At 53.4% G+C, this 27,236-nt stretch overlaps 3 protein-coding genes across 4 annotated transcripts; 1 reads left to right on the forward strand and 2 right to left on the reverse strand.

The window, feature by feature from the left end:
- Positions 1-21: 21 nt before the first annotated feature.
- ZFAND2B (zinc finger AN1-type containing 2B) lies at positions 22-5,936 on the reverse strand. Of its 2 annotated transcripts, none has more exons than XM_032692609.1 (9): positions 5,799-5,936; positions 4,999-5,093; positions 4,439-4,570; positions 3,671-3,822; positions 3,092-3,199; positions 2,859-2,928; positions 2,252-2,328; positions 1,567-1,645; positions 22-1,301 (listed from the first exon to the last, which is right to left on the reverse strand). In XM_032692609.1, the coding sequence occupies exons 1-9, from the start codon at positions 5,851-5,853 to the stop codon at positions 1,263-1,265; spliced, it is 807 nt and encodes a 268-aa protein (XP_032548500.1). In that variant the 5' UTR covers positions 5,854-5,936; the 3' UTR covers positions 22-1,262. The 2 variants fall into 2 exon arrangements, with proteins under 2 accessions (XP_032548500.1, XP_032548499.1); XM_032692608.1 differs by having other exon boundaries at positions 1,567-1,648; positions 5,799-5,930.
- Positions 5,937-6,303: 367 nt separating this feature from the next.
- RETREG2 (reticulophagy regulator family member 2) lies at positions 6,304-20,486 on the reverse strand. The gene is made up of 9 exons (XM_032692607.1): positions 20,200-20,486; positions 17,875-17,981; positions 13,084-13,114; positions 12,204-12,339; positions 10,815-10,899; positions 9,946-10,083; positions 9,520-9,614; positions 8,490-8,625; positions 6,304-7,757 (listed from the first exon to the last, which is right to left on the reverse strand). Exons 1-9 carry the CDS (start codon positions 20,412-20,414, stop codon positions 7,027-7,029), a joined length of 1,674 nt encoding a protein of 557 aa, XP_032548498.1. The 5' UTR covers positions 20,415-20,486; the 3' UTR covers positions 6,304-7,026.
- A 114-nt stretch (positions 20,487-20,600) lies between these two features.
- Positions 20,601-27,154, forward strand: CNPPD1 (cyclin Pas1/PHO80 domain containing 1). The gene is made up of 8 exons (XM_032692610.1): positions 20,601-20,878; positions 21,095-21,197; positions 23,613-23,694; positions 24,285-24,405; positions 24,496-24,624; positions 24,782-24,843; positions 25,073-25,190; positions 25,689-27,154. Exons 1-8 carry the CDS (start codon positions 20,810-20,812, stop codon positions 26,319-26,321), a joined length of 1,317 nt encoding a protein of 438 aa, XP_032548501.1. The 5' UTR covers positions 20,601-20,809; the 3' UTR covers positions 26,322-27,154.
- Positions 27,155-27,236: the final 82 nt, after the last annotated feature.

Here is a 27,236-nt window from a genome sequence, read left to right on the forward strand (position 1 = left end):
CAAGTGACCACTCCCCCTAAGTGCCTCTGGATCTTGTGCTATGCTTTTATTCTCTCCCAAGCAGCACTTTGACAAGTCTCAATGTTCCCTCAGCCCAGCCCGATACCCCCTCCCTCAGCTGGATGCGACTCAGGGCAGGACAGCCCAGTCCTGTGCAGAACCAGGCATAGCCCCTGCAGGCCAGAATGGGTCCAGCAGCAGGAGGAAAAGCAGCACGACCCTGCACAGCAGCAGACCCCCTGCCAGAGGTCAATGGGACAAATCCCCCCAACCCATCCATCAGCTCCAGCCTTCAAACACCAGCAAGGAAGAGCTGGCTCGAGGCTCAGGGCTCTGTTTCTAAGAAGGGGTTCTGTGTCGCTGCTACCCCAAAGGGGATTCCCTGCAGCATGGCTGGAAAGAGGGAGACGTTCTTGCCCCAGCAGCATTAAAAAGGGGCCCTGGGGTAGGTTAGGGCAGCAGAGAGCAGCCAGCAGCAGGAAGGCTGCTGCAGCCCTCCCATGCGAGCCATGCTGGCACAGTCAAGTCACCGCCAAGGTTACGTTTCAGTTAATGGCCCTTGTTATATTAAACCAGAAAGGAAACACAGCTCCATTCAGTCTCAGAGAGGTCCTGTGCCCCAGCCAAGCAGGGTAAGGCCCAACGTGCTCTTGTGCATGCAAACAGCAGGGAGGCACCGAGGGTGTGGGGAGCAGGAAAGGGGCTGCCTTCACGCTGCCAGGAGGCTACATGTTCAGCTATGCTGTGTCCAGGCAAAAGACCATCCCAGCCATGGTTGTTCTTTGCTGAGGGGCTGGCAGGGCCCTCCCCAGAGCATGAAATCCAGCCCCCTCCTACTGCAGTGGGCAGCTGCATCCCAGCAGCTGTATGTCCAAGCATGTGGAGATGTCCCCATGTGGCTCTGCCCTCACGCCACAGTCCCACCAGTGTTGTGACATGGCTGTGGCAGCCAATGGGTAAGTGCAGGCCCTGGGCTGCTGCCTGCTTTGGTCAGTGTGTGCTCAGCCTCGTCCTGCACCGTCTTCATCTCCCCAGGAGCATCAATGATTTGCTGCACTAATTTTATACAGGTGCTGGGCCGAGGTTCCAGTGTGTGTTCGGTGGCTTACAGCTCCAAGAGAGAAAAGCTGTCCCTGGTGAAGGGCTCTTGTCACCAGTGCCCACGCCAGAACCCCACAGCATCCATGTGGGAGGCTAGAGCCATTCCTTGGGTCACAAGCAGGATCTCATGTCTGCTGGCACACCCTGCCTGCCTCTGCTGCCTATGACATGCTGCAGTTCGATGGCTTTGAACTGTGTGCCTGGAATGGGAAGAAGCACAGAGTGAGCAAGAGAAGACAGGCTTTCTCGTCTGTCCTACAATGGGGCACATCCAGCGCTCAAGTCCCCAGGGCTGTGTGCTCAGCAGTGATGCTGCCACTGCCCCAGGCCAGGCTGCCCTTCTGGTGAAGAAAGCCAGCCTAGACAGAGTGCAGAGGAAGCAGAACACAGGGAAGCTCCCTCCATGACATAGCTAGGCAGGATCAACCCCACGACAGTGCAGAGCCTATAGCCAGCCTCACTCACCTGCCGCTGCGACTGCTGGTACTCGGCTTCACTCGCTGACAGTGCCTGGGCCAGTGCCAGATCCTCCTCCTCCTGCGTGCTGCTGGGACAACACTGCATTATGTGCCTCAGCCTCCCCCAGGCTCATGGAACCAATGCTCAGAGCCCTTTGGAGTGGCAGCATCTCACTGCAACTCTCCAGCACAGCTAAGAGTGGGGAGCAACTGTGGATCACCCTAAAGAAGCCAGGGGCTGGGGAAGGAGCAGAGGATCCAGCTGGGGCTGGCAGCCACCACTCTGGGCTAAGGAGAGCCATGTTAGCTCCAGTCTGTATGTATGGCCAGTCTTCGCGAACGAAGATTTGGGAAGGGTCAGACAGTGCTTTTAGCACCACTGGGCACTGTGCCTGAGGACGTGAGCTCCTGGATGTCCTCTGAGAGCACCCCTACTCTCCTTCTGTCATGCTCATTCTATTCTCTGTGACAGTCACCATCCCCTCCCAGCTCCCCCAAGGGCTGAAGGCTTGCTTGCTGAACAGAGCCCCCTGATGGTTCTAGACTATTCTTTTTTTTCCCCTGTCAGCCACAGAGAGGCATCATATGGAGACACGTGCTGAGAGAAATATCCCAGAGTCACATGATGCTTCCCCAGGCACCTCTCACACACAGGCTGGGCGCATGACACACCACGTGTTTTGGGGCTGTACCTGGGTGGCTGCACTGAGCTGTCTGCTGACTCTGCCAGGGACATCTCCAGAGCTCGTTGCAGTGCCTCTTCCTCGCTCTGAAACAAAACACCTTGTCACCAGCTTAGCCAGGGTGGGGGGCAGGAGGCAGCCCTAAGGGACATGTGGCAGGTACAGTCTTGACTTGCCAAGGGTAGGTGAATCTCCTCTCTCCAGGAGGCCAGACACAGCCAACGTGGAGGTCTGGGGCTCAGGACAGATCTGCAGTGCTCTCCCCTTGTCCAAAGGAACACACCCCTGTCTGCTAATACAGGAGTATGCCAAGAATACCAGCGGGAAGCAGCTTCCAGCCTCCTCCTCCACCCTTGGCTTGCAGAACAGAAAAACAACACCTGGGGAAAACGGCTGGTGCACTTTATCCCTTTGGAGAAAACTGAGCACCAAGTGCAGCATAGCTGCAAGCTCTGATTTCCCACGGAGCATCCAGAATCCCTGTTTGCCAGGGAAGGCCCAGCTAGGACCACACAGTCTCCTACAGAATGTGGGTTAGAAAGCAGTTGTTGCAGTCACTTCCCAGGTCACAGGAACCACCCAAACCCACCCCAAATGCCCAGGCCAAGCCACTCACCAGCCCGTTCAGCAGCATGGCAGCTGGAGGGGAGGTGCTACGACTCTGCAACACAGCTGCTCTGCCTCCTCTGCAAACAGGAAAGAAGCTGGGTTATTGTCAAGGCAGGGAGCCCTGGTACAAATACTGAGTTCTGCTGATGCACAAGAAGCTGTCACTCTGGCGTTCCATGGGAAGCCAAGCAGAGCCTGGTCATCCCCACCTCAGAATTACAAGTTGGGCCATCACCTTACCTGGCAGAGGCTGGAGAAGAGGAGCTGTCTGCTGGCCAGGCAGTTCCACTGCTTGATGCAGTGACTATTTTGGAGGAGGATGCCTGGGCTCTCATAACTGCAGCGTGCCTAGGACAGACAGGACGCCTGTGAGCAACTGTTTTACCATCACAAGCTGTTACTGGACACTGAACACCCTGGGAGATGAAGCTGGATAAGCAAGAGGCCTCCTTGGCTCCCCACCCCCTTCTTCCCAAGAGTACCCATGATGTGGCTCACTTATTCCCAAGAGTTTCAAGTGCTGTTTCTCTAGCTGAAACTGTGTACCAGGATAGGCAGAAACCATCAGCTCCAGAATAATGAGATGGGCAAAGAAGCAAGTGCAAAGCACTCAGTGGGCAGTATCAGCAGCTTTTGCTACAGGAGACTGTGCACATATCTCTGCTTGGTGCTGCTGGAGGACACCCCAACACACCACGCAGGGAGTGTAAGAATGCAGCAGTCCCAGACAACAGGCCAGGAGGAGCGGGGCTCTTTCTTATCACCCATCTGGCAAGCACAGCCCCATCTGTGCCAGCCTGTCTGTCCCCAGGCCCTCACCCTGCTTTGGAGACGGGACGCCCTGCCCCGCTGCAGTCATGGTCCAGGGGGTGCCGGTGCTTGAGGCAGTAGTTCTTGTGGCACTGGTCACAGATCACCTTCATCATCTCCTTCTGCTTGCAGCCAGGCTTCAAACACTTGTTGGTGAAGATCTGAAAATGACACAGCAGTGGTGAAAAGGAGCACGGCGCTGCAGGTCTAGGGCTGTCCCCTCCCTCCATGCCAGGCCCTGGGCATTGACCAGCTTTTCCCACCAGTGTGTTATCTGCAGGGCTCTAGAGTTTATTAGTAATTCACTGGTGCTTTGGTCTCCATAGATGAGGATTTCCACAACCACAGAATGCAGAGCAGGAGAAAGCACACCTCGCCCAGGGACTCCTGCCTTTCATGTCAGTGCAGTAGGAACAGTCCAGAGCCCTTAGCCATTGCTGGGCTGGATTCCTGCAGGGTCAGTTCCTGCAGCAATTTCATCTCCTGGCAAGATGAGGCAGCTAATTGCTGACTGCATTTTCTTAATGGCAGCATGCAGTTTCCCATCCTCACATCCCAGGTGGCTGCCCAGCCTCACTCCATCCCAGACCTCAGACTGCATTCACAAAGCCCCATGGATGCTCACACCTCCAGCTCACCAACTGTCCTTGCCTTCAGCTTGTGCCAACATGGAAAGCACTGGGCAGGGGTAAATCTGTGTTGTTTTCATCCCATTCCCAGGCTTTGTCAGGGACCCAGCAGAGCTCAGCAGCCACGCAGAGAGCATCAGGTTCATACCTTGCGCTTGCGCTGTGCGGGATCGGATTTGCAGTCACGGTCAATGTGCTCACCCACCACAACATCAGGCATCTCCCCCCGCCTCACAGGGACTGGGGTGTTGCAGAGCGGACACACTGGGACCTGCACATCCTGCAGAGATAACAAAAAGGGGCTGGGAGCAGGTAGCTGGGCAACCTTGAGTGCTGTACAGCCATCTCCCTCCCTTTCTGGACCTGCCTATCACAGCTTCTACAGCATCAGCTGCAGTTTGAGATTCTGCTCACCACCCTCCAACCAGCTTGCACAGCTGGTGCACAGGTATGGATAAACATTCCGGGAAGGGAAGATAGTATGGCTGGGAGATGCCCAAACCATTTCACCCAGTGGCAGAGGGAGAGCTGGATGTTTGTGGCACTGAGATGCATATCCTGGCTTTCAGGGGCACCTTCAGACTCAGCACACATCCCAAGGGGGACTGCCCAAGTGATTAAAGAAATCACAGATTATTCTGACCCCTGGCTGGAAAAACTCAGCAGCTCCATGCAGGAGGGTGGATGAGATCTCCTCTCTGCACTTACCTTCTTGTAGGCAGAGGTGCAGTCATGCTGGGCATAAGCAATGTGGTCGGTGCAGAAGATCTGCTCGCAGGCATCGCACTTCAGGGGGAGGAAGTCTGGGAGCCGGGAGATGCCGCGGGCAGAGAGCACGGAGGTCAGCACTGCCCACCTGCAGCCCGGGGGCCTCCCCCACTTCCCGAGGGCACAACCCTGACCCGCGGCAAAGCCTGGGCCGTACTTCTCATCCCCCAGCACGGAAGCAAAAGATCTACAGCTCCATAGCCACGTCTGAGAATTACCCAGGGCTCCTCCTTAAAACGTGCCCTCCCCGGGATCAGGAGTAGCACCCGGAGTCACACCGAGCTCCCCATGGGCTGTTGGCCTCAAGCCGGCGGCGATCGATGCCGCCACAGCTACCACGGGATTCGCCCATCGGGATAATCGGAAGACGAACAGGCCCCAGTGGCCCCTCGGCACCGCCGTCTCCGGTGTCCCCAGCCTGCGGCATCGAGGGCCCTTCCCTGCTGTCCCCGGGCCAGAGCCGCTCCCCGCCGGGGCAGAGCCGTGTCCCCGGGCTACCGGCACCGGCAGGCAGCCCCGCCCTGGCAGTGGGAAGGACCAGTGACCCCTCCGCCAAGGGCAAGCCGGGTGGCACGGCTCGCCCTTCACCCCCCGCTGCACCGACCGGGTGCCCGGCACCGCCCCGCCGCCTCCCCGCAGGCCGGACTGCCCGGTCCGCACCACCCAGGCCCGAGCCCGGGCCCGCGGCCGTGTCGCCCGGGCGGGAGCCGCGCCCGCGCCCCGGCACCCCCGGTGCTCACCCAGGCGCTGGCACGCGGGCCAGGAGCAGTGCGCGCCCAGGTCCGGGAACTCCATGGCGGCCCCGCCGCCACCAGCACCGGTGGCCCCGCCGCGCCCGCTTCCGCCGGGGCGTTACGGGCGGGCCCGAGCGCCGCCCCGCCCCGGCGGCATCGCCCCGCCCCGCAGCATCCCCTTCCTCCGGAAGCACCGCCGGGAGCCGGCAGCAGAACCACCTCCAGAGATCTGCTGCAGCGCTCGGGACAAGGCGGAGCCCAGAAGGGCCAGCAAGAAGTGTCTCTGCCCACATGGGACAGCTTGAACTCGGGGGAATGCCCTTCACCCTCCCCCTGCCCCAAGGGGACACAAACCATGGATATTCTGCTGTGTAACAGAGCTTCTGGCTCTCTTCCAGCCACCTCGGAGTCCCCAGGTGCCACGCTACGATGCCCAGCTAACCACAGAAGGGGTGTTTGTGGGGTCAGGGGTGCAGAAGGCATGAGATGCCACAACAGCAAGCAACTGGAGTACTGAACAGGGCTAGGAGTGAATTTCATTGATTGCAAAAAACTCAACTCCACACCCACCCAGCAGCAGAACTCAAACAAGACAGGGAAAACAATCACCCAATACCCTGTTACAACAGTGACACAAAAGATGGTATAGTCTGCAGAAGGGGATCTCTTCACTGCATAGCACTCATCTGCTTTTGTCCCCTTAATGCTACCCTCTGTTCCAAAGACCCCTTTCCCTCCGCTAGCCCCTAAGAGCCCCTTTTGACTATGCACCCCATCCCTTTCCCCCAAACAAAACCAAGGAAAGTTAAAATTATTTACACTTTTAGCCATTTAAAAACCCAATAAAATAAGATTGCATATGTCCTACTGGGGATGCGGGTATTAGCAGCAGCTACAGCTAGCTTGGTACTCTGCGTGCAAAACGAAAGACAAACAGAAGACAGACCGAAATACTGCACCATTACTAGGAAGCGTTTGCTGGGGTTGGTGTTTCAGTTGTGGCATAAGGCTTCTAGGAGCCGGCTCCTCCCCAGCTGCAGGGCCTCCCGCTCAGCCAGTGAAGGCCGGGCTCGAGAAGGATGGAAAGGAATAATTATTCCAGACACAGCACATTAACACTGACGCATTTCCATCCCAGTCAACACAAACATTTAAAAACCCGCTGCACGTTCACTGTGTGAGTTTTTCCTTCTTTCCAGTGACGATGGAGGAAAAGGGGGTGCACGAAGAAGACCTAAGACATAGATGCTGCTGTCATCACTGCCTCCTCCTCATCTCCTTGCTTTGGCAGCTCAGCAAGCACAGCAGAGGAGGGAGATGGAGCGGCAGGAGACTCTTGTGCCTCCTGCTCCTCTCCAAGCCCTAGCTCTACATCCATTTGCTCTAGCTCCCCCTGATCCAGTAGCTCAAAGTCATCTGCTTCCTCCTCATCCTCTGGTGAAGCTTCTGTTTCTGTCTCCACCACTTCACTCTCTGACAGCTGTGCTTGGAAACTCAGTTTCTCTTCAGGCTCGGTGGGGAGGAACTCAGAGAGGGAGGGCCCCTCGCTGGCCTCTGAGGACCGCAGCAGGGCAGAGAGGGTGTTCTGCACCGCCGTGGTGATGGCAGTGGTGACAATCTCCTCACTCAGCGTGTTAATGCAGATGCCCAGGCCCGGGGCAGGGGCAGTCTTTGGCTCTGTGCTGCCTCCTGCCGCTTGACCACTCCCATTGAAGTGCGTATTTACAAAATGGAGAGGAGACGCGAGGTGAAGGATGGAGAGGTCAGAGTCCACGGCCTCTTTCTCTGCTGAGTCCAGCTCACAGGCAGCGTGGGCAAGCTCAGGACCCAGAGGCACACCAAACGCGTCTTCATCACTCTGTGGTCCCAGGTCTCTGGAATGATATTCTTCCACGGATGGAAACTCTGCCAGGTCCTTGGAAAATGACTCCTCTGGCTCACTGTGCAGGCTCTGTTGATCCAGGTCTGAAAGGCACCAGCATTAAGGCACAGGTTCTCTCATCTCTACCTCCCACCCACCTTCTCCTAGATGACACACCATGGCTGACTTTTGGGCATCTTCCCCATCCTTGGAGCCCAGCAGGAAGAGGTCTGTAGTTAAACTCTTCTCTCAGTGGCATGACTCACACGGGAGTGTCCCTTTTGTCATCCTGTTCTATGTGCTCTGTGCTCAGAGTGGACTTCCTGCACCAGCTCATGCTCTCTGCATCTAGAGCCCCCCACGAAAACCCTCAGGGTCAGGGAAATGGGGCTTACAACACGTCACCTGCGTGCTCCTCCCCAGACACCGAAGTGACCACATCCGAGTGGGTACCTCCATGCTCCTCACCACTAACCAGACCTCCTCTGAGCTAGGAAGTCTGACAGGGTGGCATGTCAGACCTGTTTCACCCAGCACCATATATAGGTGTGTGACTATCTATGCAGTTATTTCTGTGGGACTTTGTGAGTGCCTTTGCTCCCTCGCTGGTGTCACAAGACAGCATTGCTTTGTGGGGCAGTAATTAGAGGCAGATGTCCACTGGGGACCAGCTTATGATCAGCCATGAAGTCACAGTATGCTGTGCTGCTTTTCCTCCTCCTTTCAATGCTTTTCCCACACAAATAGCTGGGTTCCCTCCCTGTCCTCCCATTCATAAGGCTCATTGTTCCAGAATAAAACATCCAGGGTAAGGGGGGCAGCAAGGCATCACATACCTTCAGAAACATCTGTCAGCTGTGGGGTGGTAGCCCTTGAGACAGAAAAGCCCCCACTTTCCAGGATAGAAGCTTCCTCATCAGAGAGCTCAGAATCTGTGATTGACAGTGCCAGGGCAGTTTTCTTCACATCCACCTGGACGGGATGAAGGCAGAGGGACAAATTCATGTGTGTCTGGCTAACAGTGCTGCCTACAGGTGCCTCTAGAGCTTCCAGGCAGAAGTCCTTGCTGGAGGGACAGTATGCTGGGCAAAGTGCTCACTGCACTACAGGGAAGGGTGGTCTCAGCTCACTGGCTTTCCTGCAATAAATCACTGCCTGAAGTTTTGCCTGTTCTCAGTGAAAAAGCCAAAAGAGGCAGTACAAGATGGGATCAGACTGTGGGAGTCTCAGGAGGCTTTGATCCTTCTTCCTTTCCTGGGATGACCAAGAAACAGAACACCCCTTCCCTTTTGCATTCACACCGAGCCCAATGAAGCCTTCTACAAGAAGCAGTGGTTCAAGTATCCACATTCTTTTGGAAACTGAAGCTTCCCACCTCACAGCCCAGCTATATGCCCAGAGCTCCTGAAAAGAAAGACACCTGGTCTATTTCTGTAGTGCAAATATAGAAAGGTCACGCAGGGAAGCCTGAGACCAGGGAACAGTGTAAGAGACACTAGTGCTGCTCATCTCCCTTTTTCAGTGTTGAAAAGCCCCCATACATTACACCAGGGGGGGTTCATTTCTTCAAGAGACACTCATGTCCTCTGAGTATGAAGCATAACCACCAAAGTCATTCTGAGGTCAGGAGGAGGCTGGGGCATGTCCTCACCAGCACTGTGGCACTGAATTCTCAATACCCACATTGGAGACAATGGCCTTCATCAAACACATACCCTTCTCTCCTTTGAACTAAGTCACTAAGAAATGACTTAGTGCTCTGCTGTTTGTTATCAATGCAGCTGTACTCAGACCACCCCTTGGCTCTCAAGCTGCTACAGATCAGACAGGAGGGACTGATTTCCGCTCAGATCTTTGTGCTCTTACCACTGGGGAGAAGCCCGACAGCTCTGCCTCACTCTCACTCTCTGTCTCTGCTGTTGGCTCATCACCTACTGCAGGCTCGCTCTTCACTTGTCGCTCTATGAGAAAGAGAAGAAAAGCTTTACATGACACTGAAGGAATTTTCTGCCTTTATATATTACTTTCCCACTACTTCTACTACCATGTGAAAGTGTCCAGGGTTCCCAGAGACAACCATAATCTGCTGCTCTTGTGTGCTGTTCTCAGGATCACCTGGAAGCACCTAATTGCTCTCCCCATAAACCTCAGAGTTTCCACCTGCTTTCCTCTGCTCCTCTGCAGCTTTTCACCACACAGTGTTGGCAGATGTGGCCTCCTATTGTCCCTTTGCTAGGGCTCCACACTGGCAGTACAGCACCAAAAAAAGCCAGACAGAAGGTGGGTCCTTACTCTTCTTCTCATGCTTGTGGTGCAGCGTCTCTGCCTTCATACTGTAGTCCAGTTTCATCAGGACAGGCTCCAAACGCGTGTACATCCTCTGGATCAGCTCATGGTAGACCACCAGAGGCCAGAGCAGAATGCTGAGCACTGTGGACACAGGATGCAGTGAGTGTGAGACAGACCAAGCACAACCCAATCCTCCCTGTGGCGCCACCGAGAAAGACTGCATGAAGGGAAACACAGTTGAATGGCATCTGCTTTCCCATCTGACTCTGCTTAAAAATCCTCATCCATGGCTATTCTTACTCACTCCAAAGCTGCTTGATTAACCGGGCTTTCCTGCCAGATCTCTGTTAGAATACAGATTTATGTTAAGATGAAGTGTAAGTTCTTTACTTCAGCCACTACATCCCAGCCCCAACATGCAACACAAGCCCTGAAATGAGGTTATTAAAACTAAGTATCATCAAAACTTCTACAAGGGCAGCAGCATAGAGCTCATATGTAGATGTGCTCGCAGCAGAGCACCAGAACAGTTATTGGGGCCTCATGATGCAGTGAAAAAGGTCTATTTACCAAACACACAGCTTCATTAACAACACTCTCGATACAGAAGCTTCCCATTTCCCTGGCGCCTCGGCAGCACAGCCTCAGCCGTGGGGAGCAGAGGGCAGCAATATTTTAGCCACGGCTCCCTCTCCTGCCTTTGCAGTTGTACTGCAGGCATGCACACACAGAGACTTCCCGGAGCACACTCTCTGTATTGATTCATCATTTAGCACAGATCCCCTTGAGAAAACCACAAATCTGCTTCTACCAGCGTATCAACAGCACAATTAGGTCATGTTTCGGCTTTCAAGAGAGCTGCTTATACTCACAAATGATGTAGGAGATCATTATGCCTGGAACATAGTGTCCAACTACAGCCAGAATCAGGCAGCCTGAACAGACACTCATGCAGAACTGAAGGAAGAGAGAGGAACAAAGAGAAGTGACAAGAGGCAGAGATACATCTACGCAACCAGAGCCGGAAACCCAGTTAGCGCAACACAAGGGATGCTCCTAACAGTCAGTCAGCCAGCTCTGCACCGAGTACATTCAGGTGCTGACAGTCACAACTCGGACAGCTTGGTTGGGTTAAGCTGTAAGCATTAGAGGTTCAAGCGCAGGACGACCAAGGTAACCCAACACCCCAGTAAAACATATCAAAAATTTATTGGACAGTTCTTTATGAAGTAAATTATGTTCCCTGAGGATAGGATTGGATACTGCAAATTGCCATTTTGGAGTTCATGAGGAACAGACGGGAACCTGTTACAGAGTCACCAGATGCTGTGCCACTGCTGTGCCACAAACCAGCTGGCAGAAGCATTAGCAGAACCCACGCTGCCACCAGACCAGGACCTTCCTCCTCTGGAAAAAGGGGAAGTATACTGGTGCAGCCCTAACAACTTGTCTTGCATTCACCGGGGAGGGGGAGAAGTGAGAACAGACACTCTGCAAGCCAGCGCATGGATTCAGATATGGACTAAATCCAGCAATGAAGAGTTTAACTCATAATGGAAAGGGTCTGCAAAAGCTAAGGGCCCTCTATAGGCTTTGTTCCCAATGAATTCATCCTTTAAGGGCATCCTGGGTCCTGGTCTTCTACTCCGTATGGCTGGGACAGGATTTTAATAGAAAAGGAGTAACAAGCAGTGTTAGAAACCCACTCCTTTTGGCACACTGAACCCCAGGAAGCCTGACACAATCCTAGTGGTTGGTTGGTCCTATTTTTTGTCATGCTAAGCTCCTGTCTACAAACTCTTTCCAAACAACACATGTCACAGCCATCATAACACGTTTGATGACAAGTTTCCATTCACTCAGAAACATTGCTGCATTTGGACTTGGCTAGCTACAATCCTGGCTAGCAAAATAGGTAAGACCAGCTTAAGTATGGAGCCTGCGAAAGGGGCAGAAACTGTAGGCCTCCCTTTTTTCCTCTCCACTCCCAATCTAAGAGCTTCCTTTGCACACTGAGAAATAAAACTAAGTACAGCAAGCCATTCACAGGAGGGGTAAAGTTCAGCTTCAGTTTACAAGTACTGGAAGTCAATTACTCATTATTTAAACTTCCCATGGCATAGAGTCTGAAAGGAATGAACAGCAAATGTTGAACAGGGACAGCAATTGTAAAAATATTGAGCTTACATTCTTCCATCTCCTAAGCCACTACTAACAGAAAGAAAAGCCCCTGCACAGAAGAGTAGGTATCTCCAGCTTACCTTGGCAGGATTTTGCCTCTTGTACTGTAGCAGTTCCTGCAGGTACAGCCTGAAGGTGACCCAGCTCTCTGCCAGACAGTGGCACAGCTCAGGGACACTGAGCAGGTGAGGTTGTGCCCCTGAAGTCACCCCCTCACTAGAGACAGACAAGAGCAAGAAGACAATCTTTGAACATGGTCTGTTTTGCTGGAGGGGAGGAACAGCTGCACTGGGAAGCAGAGTTCCCTACCAAAGGCTTGACAATACTGACTGCATCTTCAACTGAACTATGGAAGATGCTTAATTTCGAGACAGTTTTTTTCTTTAATCAAGAAGAGTCAAGAGACACTTGAGCCAAGCAGCAGCAGCAGACATCATGCCACAGAATCCTCATGCCACAGGCCCAAGATGCAAAGTGGTTTACTCAAAGCCACACAGACAAAAGTGCTGAAGGTGGAACTAGTTACACGGCCTCCCCTTGCACCAAGTCCAAGATAGCCAGAGTGTGGTGCTCAGACCTACAACCATGGCCAAGAATGCAAGCCACGCCACACAGAGAGAACATATGGCTTGCAAAAGTCAGTCTCTGTGATTTTCTTCTCTTTGGAGGATTCTTAAAATAGTTCAGGAGAGAGTCAGGGAAGAAACCCGAGAGTTTCTAACATCAGAAGTACTTGAGCTTTATTGCTACTGAAAGAACACTAGCTTTCCCCAGAGTTTCAAAATGTGGCTCCTGAGCTGATAAGCAGCTCCCAGTGCAGGAGAAATAGCTAGCAATGTTTCACAGCAGGAGCCATGCAGTTTATCAACAACAGGAAAAAAAAGGACAGGTGAGATCACCACAGTAAATTAAGGCTTCCCCACTCTCCCCTCCCACCAAGGAGCACATCAGTGAGCTTACCTCTCCCCTCTCAGCTCCTCTGATGGTTGTGCTGTAGAGAGAACACAGCAGATTAGTCAGCCAAGTGAAAAATACAATCTGACATTTTTACCAGTTGGAACAGAGCAGAGCTGGAGATGTATCATACTTAGCTAGGGATGCACCCTGGGGATCTTCTTCATGCTCTCACGCAAGCAGAAATCACTGGCATGGAGTCTGAGCCACGCAGGCTGCAGTGAAGCATGCCTGGAGACTCGGAGAGACCAGAGCACTGGGCTCTGGGCACCCCAGTATACCCTGCAACCTGCATCGACACACATATGCCAGGACACTCATATCTGAGGTGCACCCTGGTGCTAACATTTGGGCTCTCCGCTGCAGGGATCACACAGCTTACCCCAGTGTCCCAAAAATCTGGGCAGTGCCATTCCCATGGCAGCTGCGAGCCCTTGTCATTCACAGGGAGCTGCCAGCACAATTTCTGAGCTAGGGAAAGCTTCAGTTTCCACCTCAGAGCTAAACATGGCACCAGGAGGTCTGAGCTGCATTTCCCACTGACCAGCCCAGTCCCTGGCAGGATGCTGTGTACAAATACCAGAGACATCCCTGTTGTCCCCATCCTATCCCATGGAATTGCATAAAAAATAGCAGTCTTGTGCATAATTTTCTAATTTTAGGTCTCTTATATGTCCCCTGACAGCCCTTTGTGCCAGGCACAGATAAAACTACACTCCTAGGGTCCATCAGTCTGGATACAAGCAAGGGAAAGGCTCTCCCATTCCTCTCCGCACTCAACTCAGTGATGATCAAACAGGGACTCAAGGAGTTCATGTAGTACTGAAGGGAGGAGTGGTGATTCAATGGCAGAGGTCACATATGATTATGCTCTGACTTTAAATACAGAGAGGAAAAAATATTTCTGTGACAACTGGAACTCACAAGCCTGGTTGCTCAGGGATTTGGGTGTCCTGACTAGCTGACTAGTGTCTCAGGATGTACAGAGCTCAACCAAAGCTATTCTATCAACATAGCCTTTATAAGTCTCCTGTTTAATGAGGCCCTGTTCACACTGTGATGGCTTATCAAGGTCTACCCTCCTCTACCAGTCCACCCACTGTCCTTAAGCTGTCAGGGACAGATACATCTTTGATGCTGTCTGACCAGCAGCCAACTTGGTCCAAGAGACTCTAAAAGTCAGTGGGACCCTGTCCCTCACATGCGTGGCACCATGTAAACAGATCTAAAATAAAGGAAGAGAGTTTATGTTCAGAGAGTAGGCTTATAATTAGAAATGGGCTAATAAAATACAATATGCAAAAAAAGGGGGTTGAATCCTCCCTGGAGTCATCAGCCCATCACAAAGCCCAAGAGTGGCAGTGACTCCTGCAGGGAAACGCACAGAAGAGGTGAGCAAACATCACTGCCATCACCCATCCAGACTTTAGACTCCATCCAGCTCAAGCCACAGAAGGGAGCAAATGCTTGTAGCGGCCCTGCCATTGTTCTCCCAAGACACAGGACGTTGGGCCAAGTATGCCAGACTCCTCCTCCTGCTGCAGGCACTGCACCAGCCTGCTCGTGCAGTGCAGCGGAGCGGGAGGCCATCCGCCTGGGGAGGAGGCGATTCTTTGAGAGCATGACCCAGATTTCCAGTAATCAGGCCTGACAAGAGGAGTCAACTGCTCGCACACTGGGCTGCCCATCCGCTCCTCTGCCCACGAGTGTTTGGCACGGTGGCTGGGGCAGCTCACAGAGGGAGCTTGGGGTGCAAAGTGAATATTACGGATGCAGCTCCACCTTCACAGGGCAGCTGCTTCCCTCCTGTGACCGCCATTGCTGTTTTGTTATTGTGCTCAGGAATCTAAAGCTGCTTAATCGCAGCACACAGAAATCCAGCTCTATCTCTAAGCCTCATCTACTACCTGCACTAAATCACCAAACACATTACATCTGGCACTGGCCAGGCTGTGAGGGCTGTCTACACGGGTCACACCAGCTACCAGATGAGGTGCTGGGACACTTGCCAACTCTGCTGGACAGATGTGCCAGCAACACAGTAAGTGGGATGGCACAGGAGCCCCACTCCTCTCCCACTGGCTGCAGTCATCCAAGCCATCCAAAATACACCAGCAGAGGGAGTGAAACAATTCTCCTCAGTTGATCCTGAATGTTTCAGAGACACTTTGGGAAGCTGCAGAACATTTCAGCAGGCTGCCGGGCCTTCACGTGATTTCAACTATCTGGCAAAACACAAGCTGTCTTTAAGATCAACAGTATGTTGCTTCCTGTAGTAGAGTAGTCTGCCTGCTGGTCATCCCAAAGCATTGAAGTCTTACACCAGTTGGAAGAACAGCCCAACCACAAACCTAAAGCATTTCCAACAGGATACGTTCACTTACTTAAGGCTTAACTCCAGCCTGTGGTGGAATACTGTCTAGCACAAGTACAACTAAGCTGGCAAGCAGGACACCCAGGGCTGGCCTCAGATCATCAATAACTGGCTGAAATCTTTCTGTTAGCATTTCATACTGGATTGTGGATTAATACAAAATACTTGACATACACCAGACTCTTCTGGGAGACCAGTCAGCCATGCAGGAGTTTAGGTTACATGTTGGTACTGACAAATTATCACTGATGGATTCCTTGGCTCTTACAGGTTTTCAACACTTCTCTAAGAGGCATTCTTCATCTGTGTGTACACTTTAGCTAGAAAGCAGGGGCCCTTTTTAAGGAGTACTAGCATTCAATTGCAATGCAACCTTTGCTAGAGCTCTTCCACACTGCACTCTCCTGCACTGACCAAAACACAGCTGCCAAACAACACCACTACCGAAAACATCCCTACTTGATACCCATTTCAGGAGAAAATGGAGGTGCTTCCTAAGTCCTTAAACAATATTTAAGTGGAACTCTATTGAGACTGCATGGGAGCTGAAAATATGCAGTCCCTTCTGACAGGGCCCAAAAAAGTTGCACATTTCAATGCTGTTAGTGTGTCCCTGATCACAGTGTGTGAGTAACTGCAAAATACACGCTGAGGTTTTAATATTCCTTCAGAAGTGATGTTATAAGCAGTCACCCAAGGCATACACAACTGCCATAAGCCAAGGTTTGTGTACGTACGTGCTGACTCTTGAAGGTATGGTACTGACCCACTTCCCAAAGCTCCAGGAAAGGCTTACAGGAAGCACTGAGAAGAAAAGCCACAAAGCTGCAGCTCTGTTTCAGTGGGAAGTGAGAGCCAAACAAGAGCCCCTAAGTATTCAGGAGCGTCAATTCAATGGGAGGTCCCTCAGGAATGCAGAGCACCACTCCTTCCTTGTGGCTGAGGAGACACGGTCCAGTGGACCGTGTCAAAATCAGGGCTGTGACCTAACCAGGCACATCAAAGAGGTGTCCCTGTTCTCTGCTGTCAGCACCAGAAGAGCAAGAAGGAGTGAAATGTGTGAAGAACACCGAGGAGTGGCGCAGTAGGATGTGCACCGATTTCTCACAGAGCCTATGACACAGGACAAGCCTAGCCCCCACTGGTGCTGGTTTGTTTGGTCTTCTTTTTTATTCCTCACTGCTCTGCACCATATAAGTTGATTTCAGTATGGATTTCCTATTTCTTCTATGATAACACCACTTTTACAGGCCTAGTACTTGCTGGAGTGATTCTACCCCCACCTGCCTCAATGACACCATTCTGTACTGGACCCCAGGATTTTGCATTTCTGGACACATTTCAAGTGAAATGGTTTGGGTTGGCTTTAAACTACTCCCTTAAAAAACTATTGCGAATAAGCAGGAAATTAAATTGGCCAGTGCAGTTTAGCTGCCTAGTTACCTGAACCACACAAAGCAAACAGTTTCAAGACTACAGCTGAAATATATCTAATCTTATCAGGACTTCTGTGAAAGCAGCCTTTAAGTTAGTAGGCTTTTAGGTCAAATAAAGGGCACCTTACAAACACACATATAGAGGGGCTTTCATTCAGAAACCCTCCCTACAGTAGGGGGGCAGGGATGGAGGGCCCCAAGCTGCCTTTGAACAGCAGCAGTAAATGCAGTAGGCAGGTCTGGGTCCAGTCATTTAATAAACTCCAATGAAGGAGGCACTCAAAGCAGACAGCAGCCAATCCATGTCTATCATCATTATGAGGCTATTCCTCTTGCTGCTTTTGTGGCTAATGTCAGCAAAGACCCTTCAATAAACAGGAAAGATAAGAAAAGTGATCGGACTCACTGATTAGGTGGAGATCAGCTGCTGTTCAGTACAGGTACAATACATTAACTGTCCCTGCTGCCAGACCTCATCATCCACTCTGCTATCTACCACAAAAAGTGGCTCTCATCTGCTCTGCCTCTTTCAGGGCATAAGCCCACACTGAACTTAGCCAAAACACTTCAACAGTCCCCATTTTCCTTCCCTCAGCTCAGCGGGCCATACATGCTCAGATTTGAAATTATCTTTTTGCCATGACATTTGCAGAAGAAAAAAAGACACACCAGAAACATCACATCATCCCTGTCACCAGCTTCCCTGGCAAGCTAGCTGGGCCTCTTCCCTTAATCACTCTCAAAATGAAACACTCCCAGAACTTTTCAGCACTGGAAGCAATTCTCCCCATGCCTAGAGTATGAGGATACATCCTAATCCTCTGACACAAATAGGTAAGAGGCAGCACCAGTACCTGGGCCTGCAGTTACAGTAGGAACAGTGCTTACATGACCTATGAGAGAGCCAGGGAAGGGCCAGCTGTAGCAATAGCCCAGCAGCTGGTAACACTAGAACTGTGTCACTAGGTACAGTGCTATATCACATACCTGAGAAATCAAACAGGAACCTGGGCTTCCACTTCTCCAACAAGAGGATGCCAAGAAGGGACATGCTGAGGAGAAAGAGGGGTCTCAGGGAAGTGGAGGAAAACAACCTAGAAATCAAAAAAGGAATTGTTAGGCAGGGGCAGGAAAAAGGTAGCAAATGACTGCTCTTGATAAGCAAACAGATACAGCCTAGAGCACAAATATCCAACTGCTATGGGCCACTGTAGCAAGCATTGTACTCTGCAGACACTCATCCTCGCCACGGCACATTCTCAAATGGCGCCTTTGGCTCACCACCTAACAACTAACTCCCTGCCATCTCCCAGTGCTCTCCTCCCTTGCTTCTGAGCTCCTCCCTTGGTTGTAAAACAAGGCTAATGCTCCCTTGTACAAGTCTCTCTAAAGCCTCAAGGTGAAGGCTCTAGATAACATAAATACAGATCGCTGTAGCAGAAAACTGGTTGCGACTCAGCCTGTTCTCTGAAAACTTGCATTTGTCATCACAAGATCCAGCATTACACGCAGGTAATACATCTTGCCATTCTAGATGCCCATTCTCTTATTACCATTTCACCAGAGCCTAGCTAGCACTTAAATGGTTTAGTTGCTCACTTGACTTTATCATAAAACCTTTCATGTCCCTCATCCACACACTGGCTTGAACCACTTGCCAGCTCACACAATACTGCTCACACACGGTTGTGCAATGCCACCATCAAAGAGTTTATCTCCCCACTCCACAGAGATTCAACAGCAAAGGTCCCAGGATGACACATGTGCCAGCAGCGGCTGTCTATATTCATCCTTTCCTCCAGCTCAGAGGAGCTGTTTTTAAGTCACTCCAGAAACAAATGCCAGGGAAATGTGTTCACCTTCACCCCTTTAATGAACATTCCTTTCCAGAAAGAAAGAGCCGCTCTGCTGTTTTACCTTTCTCCTCCTCAGTGAATGTTTGCCAATATCTAATCTCAAATGCACTAAACAATGACTGGAGTCAGGGAGCATCTCACAGTGCAGAGCAGGGAAGGGTTGTGCTTCCCACCAAGCAGGAGACAGAGGACCTGGATGTAAGATCTGCCTTACTGGGCAGCACAGAACAGAAGCTGCACTTTCCATGGACTTACAGAACCTCTAATGACCTAAACAACGTTTGTATCCCTTCTCACAGGACAACAGTTCTGTAGCTTCATATCATCTCTGAAAGACTTTCCTCATATTCTATCTCATTTATGGACTGCAGTGGAGGGATGCTGGGCTGAATCTTCCATGGGACCATAAATGATTCCTCCTCTACCTCTGTGATATTTAAATCTCTCTCTGCTGTCCCATATTCTGGGCACTCTTTGCTCTTCTCAACCTCTTCGAGCATGGTCCCTGGGCCAGCATTGTCTATCACCCTTGACATCTCACCTGTGCTTCTCACCCTCCTCCTCACTTCAAAGCTCTGCCCTGAGACCTTTCCAGCTTTGGCAGAGTAGTCCAAAACTGTTTAAGCACCTGTCTACCACAAATAGTATGGATGAAGGAACAGAATGTAAGCTGCCTCATCACAGTGACTTCACAGGTTATTTGGTCACATACTTTCTTCTCCTCTGACTTCAGAATCTGTCCCTTCCTATGTCATCTATGACCAACGTTTAAACCTTTCCCTGGACACTTTTGACCTTTTCTGCTGGGAAAGCCACTGGCTGAGAGCATTTTCATCAGTAAAACTGACTCACTGTTTATACAAACAAACAGGATGTTTTTCATTCCCATCCACAGCTGGGCTCTGCCACTCACACTCCCGACTCCTCGTGCTGCTGCCCTGCCCGAGAGGCAGAGAAAGGAAAACAGGGAAGGGGGAACACTCCCATGCCGAAACCGACTGGCCTAGGCTTTGGTATGAAGAACCAGCACCTCCTGGGAAAGATTAACGAGCAGAAGGGCTTAAACAAAACGCCTCAGGGCAGCTGCCGCTGCAGGAGGCCGTGGGGCTCGTGGGGTGAAGTGAACCGATAAAAGCACGGATGCAAAAATTAACCAGAAACGTGCCTGGGCGAGGCTCCAGTTGGGCCCATCTGCATTTTATTATCGCGGGGCAAAGCAAATCCTCCTGGCACTTTCTCCCCTCAGGGAGGGGCCTGTTTATGCCTGTCAGAGGAAAACAGCGAGGCTACTCCCGGCTGTGCACATCCCACGGCGATGCGGGCTGCGGGAACACGAACAGCAAGCACCCGGGGGGCATTGCCCTGGGCCCCGAAACCGCCGCACGCCGCGGGCACCGGCACGGCCCGGACGGGCGGTACCGACAGCCCCGGTTCCCCCCCCCCAGCCCCAGCTCACCAGAGGGCCCCACCGAGCGCGGCCGCGGTGACCAGGCTGTGCAGCGGCCTCTCCCACACCAGCAGCCGCTGCGCCGCCGCCAGCGCCGCCTCCCAGCCCCGCAGCCGCTGCCGCAGCGCCGCCGCCAGACGCGCCGCTGCCGCCGCCGCCGCCTCCTCCTCCTCCTCCTCGGCCGCCGCCGCCGCCGCCGCCTCCTCGGCGCGGCCGCTCGCCATGGCTGCGGGGGGGGAGGAGGTGCCGCTGTCACCGGCCCGGGCGGGCGGTACCGCCTGGGGGACCGGCGGCCGCAGCCGCCGCGCGCGTGCGCCCGGGGACGGAGCGGGGCGGGGGGGGGGGGACCGGGGGAAACCGGCGGCGCGTGCGCCCGGCGGCGGGAGGGGCGGGCGGCGGCCGCGCCCCCCGCGCCGGAACAGGAAGGGCGGGCAGGGGGAGGCCGGCGGCGCTGCTCGGCCTGGGAGCGGCTCCGCGAGCCCCGCACCCAACACCGCGCTCGGCCTCGGCGCGCACCGGCCCCCCGGAGGACACCGGCCCTGCGCCCTCGGAACGGCCCCGAAGCCGGCCCCGCACCGCCCGAGGGCACCTGTCAGCGCCTGCCCCGTGAGCGGGCAGGATGGAGCTGGACGAACTGCTGCTGGACGAGGAGGGCGCTTTTTCCCTCAGCGGGTTCCAGGAGTTCACGGTGAGTGCCCCTGGCCCAGCCTGGCCCCAGCAGGACCCGAGGTGATCCCCCGATATCCCCCGCCCCCGGAGAGCCCCGTGTGGCCGCACGGCCGGGCCCCAGCCGAGCTCGTGGCCTTGTTGGGCTCGGTGTAACCATGAGCTGGGTTGGGGCGGAGAGAGAACCTGGCACGGAGAGTGCTCTGGGCCTTTCTCACATTCCGCCGTCTGCCTTCAGTTCCTGCCCAGGCACCAACAGCTGAGCGAGAGAGTGCGGAAGCGGCTCTACTATGGCTGGGACAAAGACTGCAGCCTGGATAATCTCTCCAGCCCCGTGGCAGGTGGGTTGCTGATTGTCCTCAGATGAGAATGCTGAGTCAAGGGGGTTGGAAGTAGCCCAAGGGGCCGAGACCAACAGGTCATCTGCTTCCTTCCCAGTGCCAAATCCCACCCCTGCCCAGCCTTTCCCGCTCAGTGCAGCACAGCGGGGCAGGGTGCCAGAGCCTCATGGCTCCTGTTCTCTGTTTTATTGCCCTGTCTGGCCCACTGCTGCGTTTTTGGCATCTCACTGGTGTGCAAAGTCCTTTAGGTTGCTTGTGGATTCCTTGGCAGTGAACATTGTGAACCTGTCCCTGATGAGAGCTGTCTTGGACAATTTCTTGTGCTCTGCAAAATACCAGGAAATTTCTTTAGCTTCTGGTTCTGAGCACTAACGGAACAAATTCCTGTGGTGTATTTGTCTGGATCACATCCTTTTTGGTTTTTCCTGTTGATTCAGCAGTGTTTGGGGGAGCAGATGGACATGACTGGGTTGAGGCTGAGGAGGTGGTGCAGGTGATGGTGGAGAGGAGTGGACAAGGGCAAGCAGTGGTTTACTAGAGGGCTTTCATGGTGTGTTTGTCTCAGTATTTGCATTAGCTGCTTGCTAGGGAAACAGTCTGAAGTTGCTGGGAGGCTGTGTGATCTGCCTCAGTGAGGAGGAGGATGCTGGGCAGATCCAGGCAGGATCTGCCTGGGTGCTGCTGGGAGTCACGAGTTCTGACACGAGCGGTGTGAGGGAGGCTTGGGGCTGGCATTACACTGGGTTGCGAGGTGGGACTGTTCCATGGGATGCTACTGGTGTTTAAAGTTCAAAGGACACAGTCATGGAAGAAGACTGTTGAGGGCTATTAGCTCTAAGGACTGCCTTGCACCCAGGAAATGCCTTAGCTCTAGCAGTTGGAGGGTGAGAGCAGTGCACAGAGAATGTGTCTGTGGGCTGATCTGCTTTTACAGCCTTCCTTAACCAACCACTGCCAAAAAACAGAGCATAGGGCTATGGCATCTCTCATGGTACAGCTGTACCATTGTTGTATGGCAAGTTTATGGCACTGCTCTTCAAACAGGTTAGACACTTGTTGGGAGAGTTCAGAGGAGCAGGAGGAGCAGGAAAAGGTCCTTGGTATTGGGGATAGTTGCAGGAGGCAGTATGTTGCTGACTGAAGAAAGAAGTTGAAAAGTTAATTTGTTCCTTTGGGAAAGAAGGAACGGTAACCACCCTCAGCGCGCTGTGGCTGTGAGATGGGGACAGGGCAGGGCACGCTGTTGTGAAGAATTTGATTTCATATTGGGACAGAGCCTAGAGGGACCTCCTGTCATTTCCATCACTCCGGACATTGCCGCTGCCTCTGCAGCGGTACGAGGGTGGCCAGGCAGGGCAGCAGCAGTGGGAGAGGCTGGGAGCAGCCAACAGGTGGCTGGAGCTGTTTCTGCCTGGCTGTGCATTATATTGGTGTTGTGGCTCAAGTGGTCTGGGGAGGTCCCTTAGAGGTCCTTCTGAGTTTGGTGGCTGCTATTTGGGCAAATAACTCTTCTCTTAGTTGCTGGAGAGACATGGAAAGGAGGGGTGTGGAGAGAAGAGGTTGTGTGGTGATGCTTCCCCTGGGAGCTGAAAATGCAAGGCTGCTGGGATGAGCTCTGCTCTCGACTCGGTGGGACAAGGGCTCAGCAGCAAAATGGAGGTGGAGTTTCCTGTCTAAAGCACTTCTTGCCAAGCACCAGACTGTAGTGCTGCTTGGGATGCTCCCAGCTGGTTCTATCACGTAGGGAAGTGAGATGGGAGCTGCTGAAGCCATCTGCCAGTATACGTCAGTCTCTGGCCTTTTGAGTGGGTGAATGCTGAGGCACATCTTGAGCACCAGAGAAGCAGGCTGAGATGAGCTGCAGTTACACCGTATCGCTGCTTTCATATTCTGTTGGTGCCTTTGGGCTCCTGCTCACAGGGATATGTTGTACATCATCATTTCAGGAGCCCTAGGGTTGTGGTGCGGGGGAAGCTGGATCAATGCTGATGAGATCTGGAGGGGGAGGATGCTGCTGGTTGGAGGGGAGCAAAGGAATGGGGAATGTAGTGTGACATCAGGTGCAAAAAAGCCTCCAAAAGGGCTGCCTGAGGTTCTGCAGGGTGAGTGGGAAGGTGTTAGCCTCTCTGCATCTGACTGCTGGTGACTCCCTGTGACACAGACCTGCTGATCTGGCACTGCCGCAGGGCCTTGGTCACTCACATCCTCTTCCTGCTGTGGTCTGCCTGTCCTGCATATTTGTTTGTTCCTCACTTGTCCCTGACCTCTGATAAGGCCTGTCCTGCCTTCGTAGTTTAATTTAAACTTGAGGAGCTGAGCAAATGCCAAGAATTGATGGGCTTGGAGGGAGAAGGGGAAGGGTGGGGGTGGACTGTGCCACATGGGGCTAACCCTTTTGCTGCTTTTCTGTCCTAGATATTGCTGTGGAGTTGCTGCAGAAAGTGGCTCCCAGTCCTATCCGCAGACTCCAGAAGAAGTATGTGTCTCATGTGTCTCGGTAAGAAGCAAAACCTGTTCCTTCATGTCCTGTGTCAGAACTTGGAGCTCTGGTCTTACCTGTGATTCACTTCTGTCCCTGGGCCAGCACTGGCTTTGTGCTTAGGCCTGATTAGTATCAAAAAGGAGCTGGGGGCAGGTGTCAAGGGCAGCAGGCACACTTGACTTCCTGACACAGCCAGGCCTGCTTCAGGTTTGTCCTGCTCTCTGGGGTGCAGGAGTGCTCTTGTTACTGTGAGTCTGTACTGGCTGGACCTGAAGCTCTCTGTGTAACCAGGTTTAAACCCAGGGTCTGCCCTTGCAGCTGAGCCCTCATAGCATGCCTGGCTGCAGGCAGGGCTGCTCAGTTTGGAGCTGGCTGTGCCTGGGAACAGAAGCCAGGGCTTTCTGCTCTCCACTTTGCATTTCCTGCACTTTCTCTTGCTGCAGCTGAGGACACCCAGCACAGAGCTCATGAGGCTGCGACCTATCTAGTGATTTACTAAACCTCCTGCTGCCTACATGGGGAGGGAGCAGCCAAGTTGTGCCATGATGGCTGGCATGTCTGCAGCACATGGATAACCTTTGTGTTGGTTCTTGCCTGTGCCACAGGGAAGCTTGCATCTCTCCCTGCTCCATGATGTTGGCACTGGTTTACATTGAAAGACTCCGGCACCGGAACCCCGAATACCTTCAGCAAATCTCATCTTCTGATCTCTTCCTGATCTCCATGGTGAGTGGTGGGCTGGGGGATAACTGGGTTGGAGGGAAGCCTGGAGGAGTGCAGTGGAGGCTGAGATCCTGTCCTTTGTGCTGCTTTTAGATGGTTGCTAGTAAGTACCTGTATGATGAGGGTGAGGAGGAGGAGGTGTTTAACGACGAGTGGGGAGCAGCAGGGAAGGTGGACGTCCAGACCATGAACACACTGGAAATGAACTTCCTGAGCGCTATTGTAAGTGACTTTCACAGAGCGGGGGAAGAGAGGCATTGAGGGGAATCTGGATTTCTGTTTTTCCCCCACATGCTCCCATGAAGGAACAGAGAAAGATGTGTCCGGGTGCTGGGTGGCCTGTCCTGACTGCACTGACCTTTCATTGCTGTCTCCACAGGACTGGAGTCTCTACACAGACCCTCGGGAGCTGTTTGAAGTGCTGAGCTGGCTGGAGGGACGGTAGGTGTCTGGGGTGGGGATGACCCCTTCATCCATGTTGCAGCCTCTGCTTGGAGGTAGCCCTGCTGCAGTGAAATAAGAGGTTGGGACACCTGTGAGCCTTTGCTAGGCTTTGGAGCTTCCTTCTACAGACCTTGAACAGGGTCTCCTCCAAGCCTGCCTGGGCTGAAGCTGCCTTGATGGGGAAGGTCCATGCCACATTCACCATTCCCTTTTTTTTTCCTTGCAGCGTGGCAGAAAAACAGGGTATGTGGCGTGGCTGGTTCACCTACACAGATCTGTGTGTCCTCATGGAACAGTCCGTGTGGCAGCATGTGCTGGGCCAATTCTACCAGCAAGTGGTGAAGGTAAGGGCATGGGAGAGCAGCTACTTACAAGAACATGGGACCCAGCAGGCTGTGGATTTGGAGGGGGACCCTCTTTTCCCCTGGGAACAGCAGCTGTTGAAAAGGGAAGCTGTCAGAAGATGCTGATTTGCAGCTGCACTGCCTGAGGCACTGCAACCTGGTGCTGGGTAGTGTGCCCTGTACTGGACTATAGCCCCACAAGTCATGGTGCAAAGACATGGTGGTGGCATGGAGGGAATTGGATGCTGGCTGGGATTTTGAATAGGAACTGTTAGCTTTTAGCTGGGGCATTTTGGTTTGTGGTACTTAGGCCCTGCTTTGGGCAGGCTGTGTGCCACCCACTGTTAGCAGCATGGCTGCCTGCTCCCTGGCACCCAGCCCTAGAGCTGGTGATGCCTTTTACTGTCATAGCTGCTGGATTGATCGTGGCCATGCAGGGTCATGGCTGGCTGGGGGGTCCTGCTGAAGGGTCTGGGCTAACAGTTGGCTTCTCCACAGCTGGCCTGCCTCCTGGGCGTGGTGTACCTGACTGGCTTTGCTGCCGTCTTTGCCTCCGTCACCGTGGTGCACCGGTCCATGTGCATGAGGAGCGTCAGCCTTGCAGCCCCCCAGCCTGCGCTGTTCCTCGAGGAGAGGAGGTGCCAGCTGAATGCCCAGCCAGCCCCAGGCCCTGGCCAGCCCCAGCCCAAGCTGCCTGATGTCTCCTCAGCCAGCAGCACCCGTTGCCTGGGGGAGAACGAGACAACTGAGGAGCCACGTCGTGGGAGTGTCACAGCAACTGCACTCTACCTGTGGAGCAGTGTGATGACGGCTCTGTCCTACCCAAAGGCACCTGATCTAGCCCAACATAGGAGGCTCCCACAAAGTCCTTTCCGGAAAGTACCCACTGCCTGTGAGAGATCCAACCGTACCACCCCTGCTGCAGCCCCAGGCCAGCCTGGCCCCTTCGGACTCGCCGTGCTCCCGGCTCCTCCAGCGCTCCACTGCCATGCCTGCTCAGCCGATGCAGGCCCCACGTGGGATGCAGCCCCCAACCATGAGGACTGGCTGGACCCCCTGGGGCTGAAGCAGTGCTTCTTACACACTGCTATGGATCTCAGTAGAATCAAGAGCTTCATTTTTCCCAGCTAGGAGTACAAGGCAGCAACTCCTTTCCCCTTCCTTTGTAGTGTGGCACAACTCACTTCCTTGCACTTCTGGAAACTCTAATCCCTGGGGCTGCATGGGGCTGGAGGCCCCTGCATTACTTCCAAACCAGCATTTGTGTCCCCCCACCCAGGGCAGGGGTATCCTTCACTTTGGGGGCTGCTGGGACAGACTGGGGCAGAGTTGGCTTGCTGGGTGCTGGGGTGGGAACCTACTAGCTGAAGGATAGAAATGGATTGCCTTTGGGCTGGGATGCCAGTGCAAAGGGGGTGTTGTACCTCTTCCTATAGTGAGTGGGTGGCCCATGGCGGTGTTGGACAGAGGTGGCATGTGGGATGTAGGATGCTGGGGATGTATGTGCAGGGTGGAGAGGCTGAGGCAGTGACCCCAGTCAGAGAGAAGGTTGAAGGATGGGGGAGTGACTAGTTATAGCAGTAAAATTACACTTAGGGGCTGTTAAGCCACTTCTTGAGGTGCAAGGGTGACACCAAGGAGGGACCCCGATATGGCTGCGCCCCTGGGAAAGGTTGTGCCCCTCTGGGCTTGGTGGGGGTGAGGTGTGGTTAGGGCTGAGCTTCCTTATCCTGCCTGTGTTGGGTGTTTTGAATCTGGGGGGCTCTGTGACCCCATCCGAGACCCCAGCTGTTTGTGTCTGTGAGCAAACAGTGCCTGACTGCTCTCAGAGCGGGGAGAAGGCACCTTGTCTTGCTGACCAGTCGAGCTCATCATGCCCCTTCTTTTTACTGTGGATTTTACACCTGTTTTTCACTCTTTTGTAGATGCAAATCTCTTCCAATAAAAGTAATTCTTGCTGTGTGCCTGCCTTGTCCTGCTGAGCTGCTCTGTGCTGGCAGCATGTCTGCCCCAGAGCAGAGCCCCATCCATGCAGCTGTGCCTGCT

Source organism: Chiroxiphia lanceolata, chromosome 7, assembly GCF_009829145.1.
Source record: "Chiroxiphia lanceolata isolate bChiLan1 chromosome 7, bChiLan1.pri, whole genome shotgun sequence".
Lineage (NCBI taxonomy): Eukaryota > Metazoa > Chordata > Aves > Passeriformes > Pipridae > Chiroxiphia > Chiroxiphia lanceolata.

Bases quoted from the DNA above. Each gene is read 5' to 3' on its own strand.
- CNPPD1 (XM_032692610.1), top strand. From the start codon at position 20,810: ATGGAGCTGGACGAACTGCTGCTGGACGAGGAGGGCGCTTTTTCCCTC. The intron at 23,695-24,284 runs GTAAGAAGCAAA...CCTGTGCCACAG, and splicing joins TATGTGTCTCATGTGTCTCG to GGAAGCTTGCATCTCTCCCT. The intron at 24,406-24,495 runs GTGAGTGGTGGG...TGCTGCTTTTAG, and splicing joins ATCTCTTCCTGATCTCCATG to ATGGTTGCTAGTAAGTACCT.
- ZFAND2B (XM_032692608.1), bottom strand. From the start codon at position 5,853: ATGGAGTTCCCGGACCTGGGCGCGCACTGCTCCTGGCCCGCGTGCCAG. The intron at 5,094-5,798 runs GTGAGCACCGGG...CCCGGCTCCCAG, and splicing joins GCCCGCGTGCCAGCGCCTGG to ACTTCCTCCCCCTGAAGTGC. The intron at 2,929-3,091 runs GTAAGGTGATGG...TCCTGTTTGCAG, and splicing joins TCTTCTCCAGCCTCTGCCAG to AGGAGGCAGAGCAGCTGTGT.
- RETREG2 (XM_032692607.1), bottom strand. From the start codon at position 20,414: ATGGCGAGCGGCCGCGCCGAGGAGGCGGCGGCGGCGGCGGCGGCCGAG. The intron at 17,982-20,199 runs GTGAGCTGGGGC...TTTGATTTCTAG, and splicing joins GCGCTCGGTGGGGCCCTCTG to GTTGTTTTCCTCCACTTCCC. The intron at 10,900-12,203 runs GTAAGCTGGAGA...CTCTTCCTTCAG, and splicing joins AGAGGCAAAATCCTGCCAAG to TTCTGCATGAGTGTCTGTTC.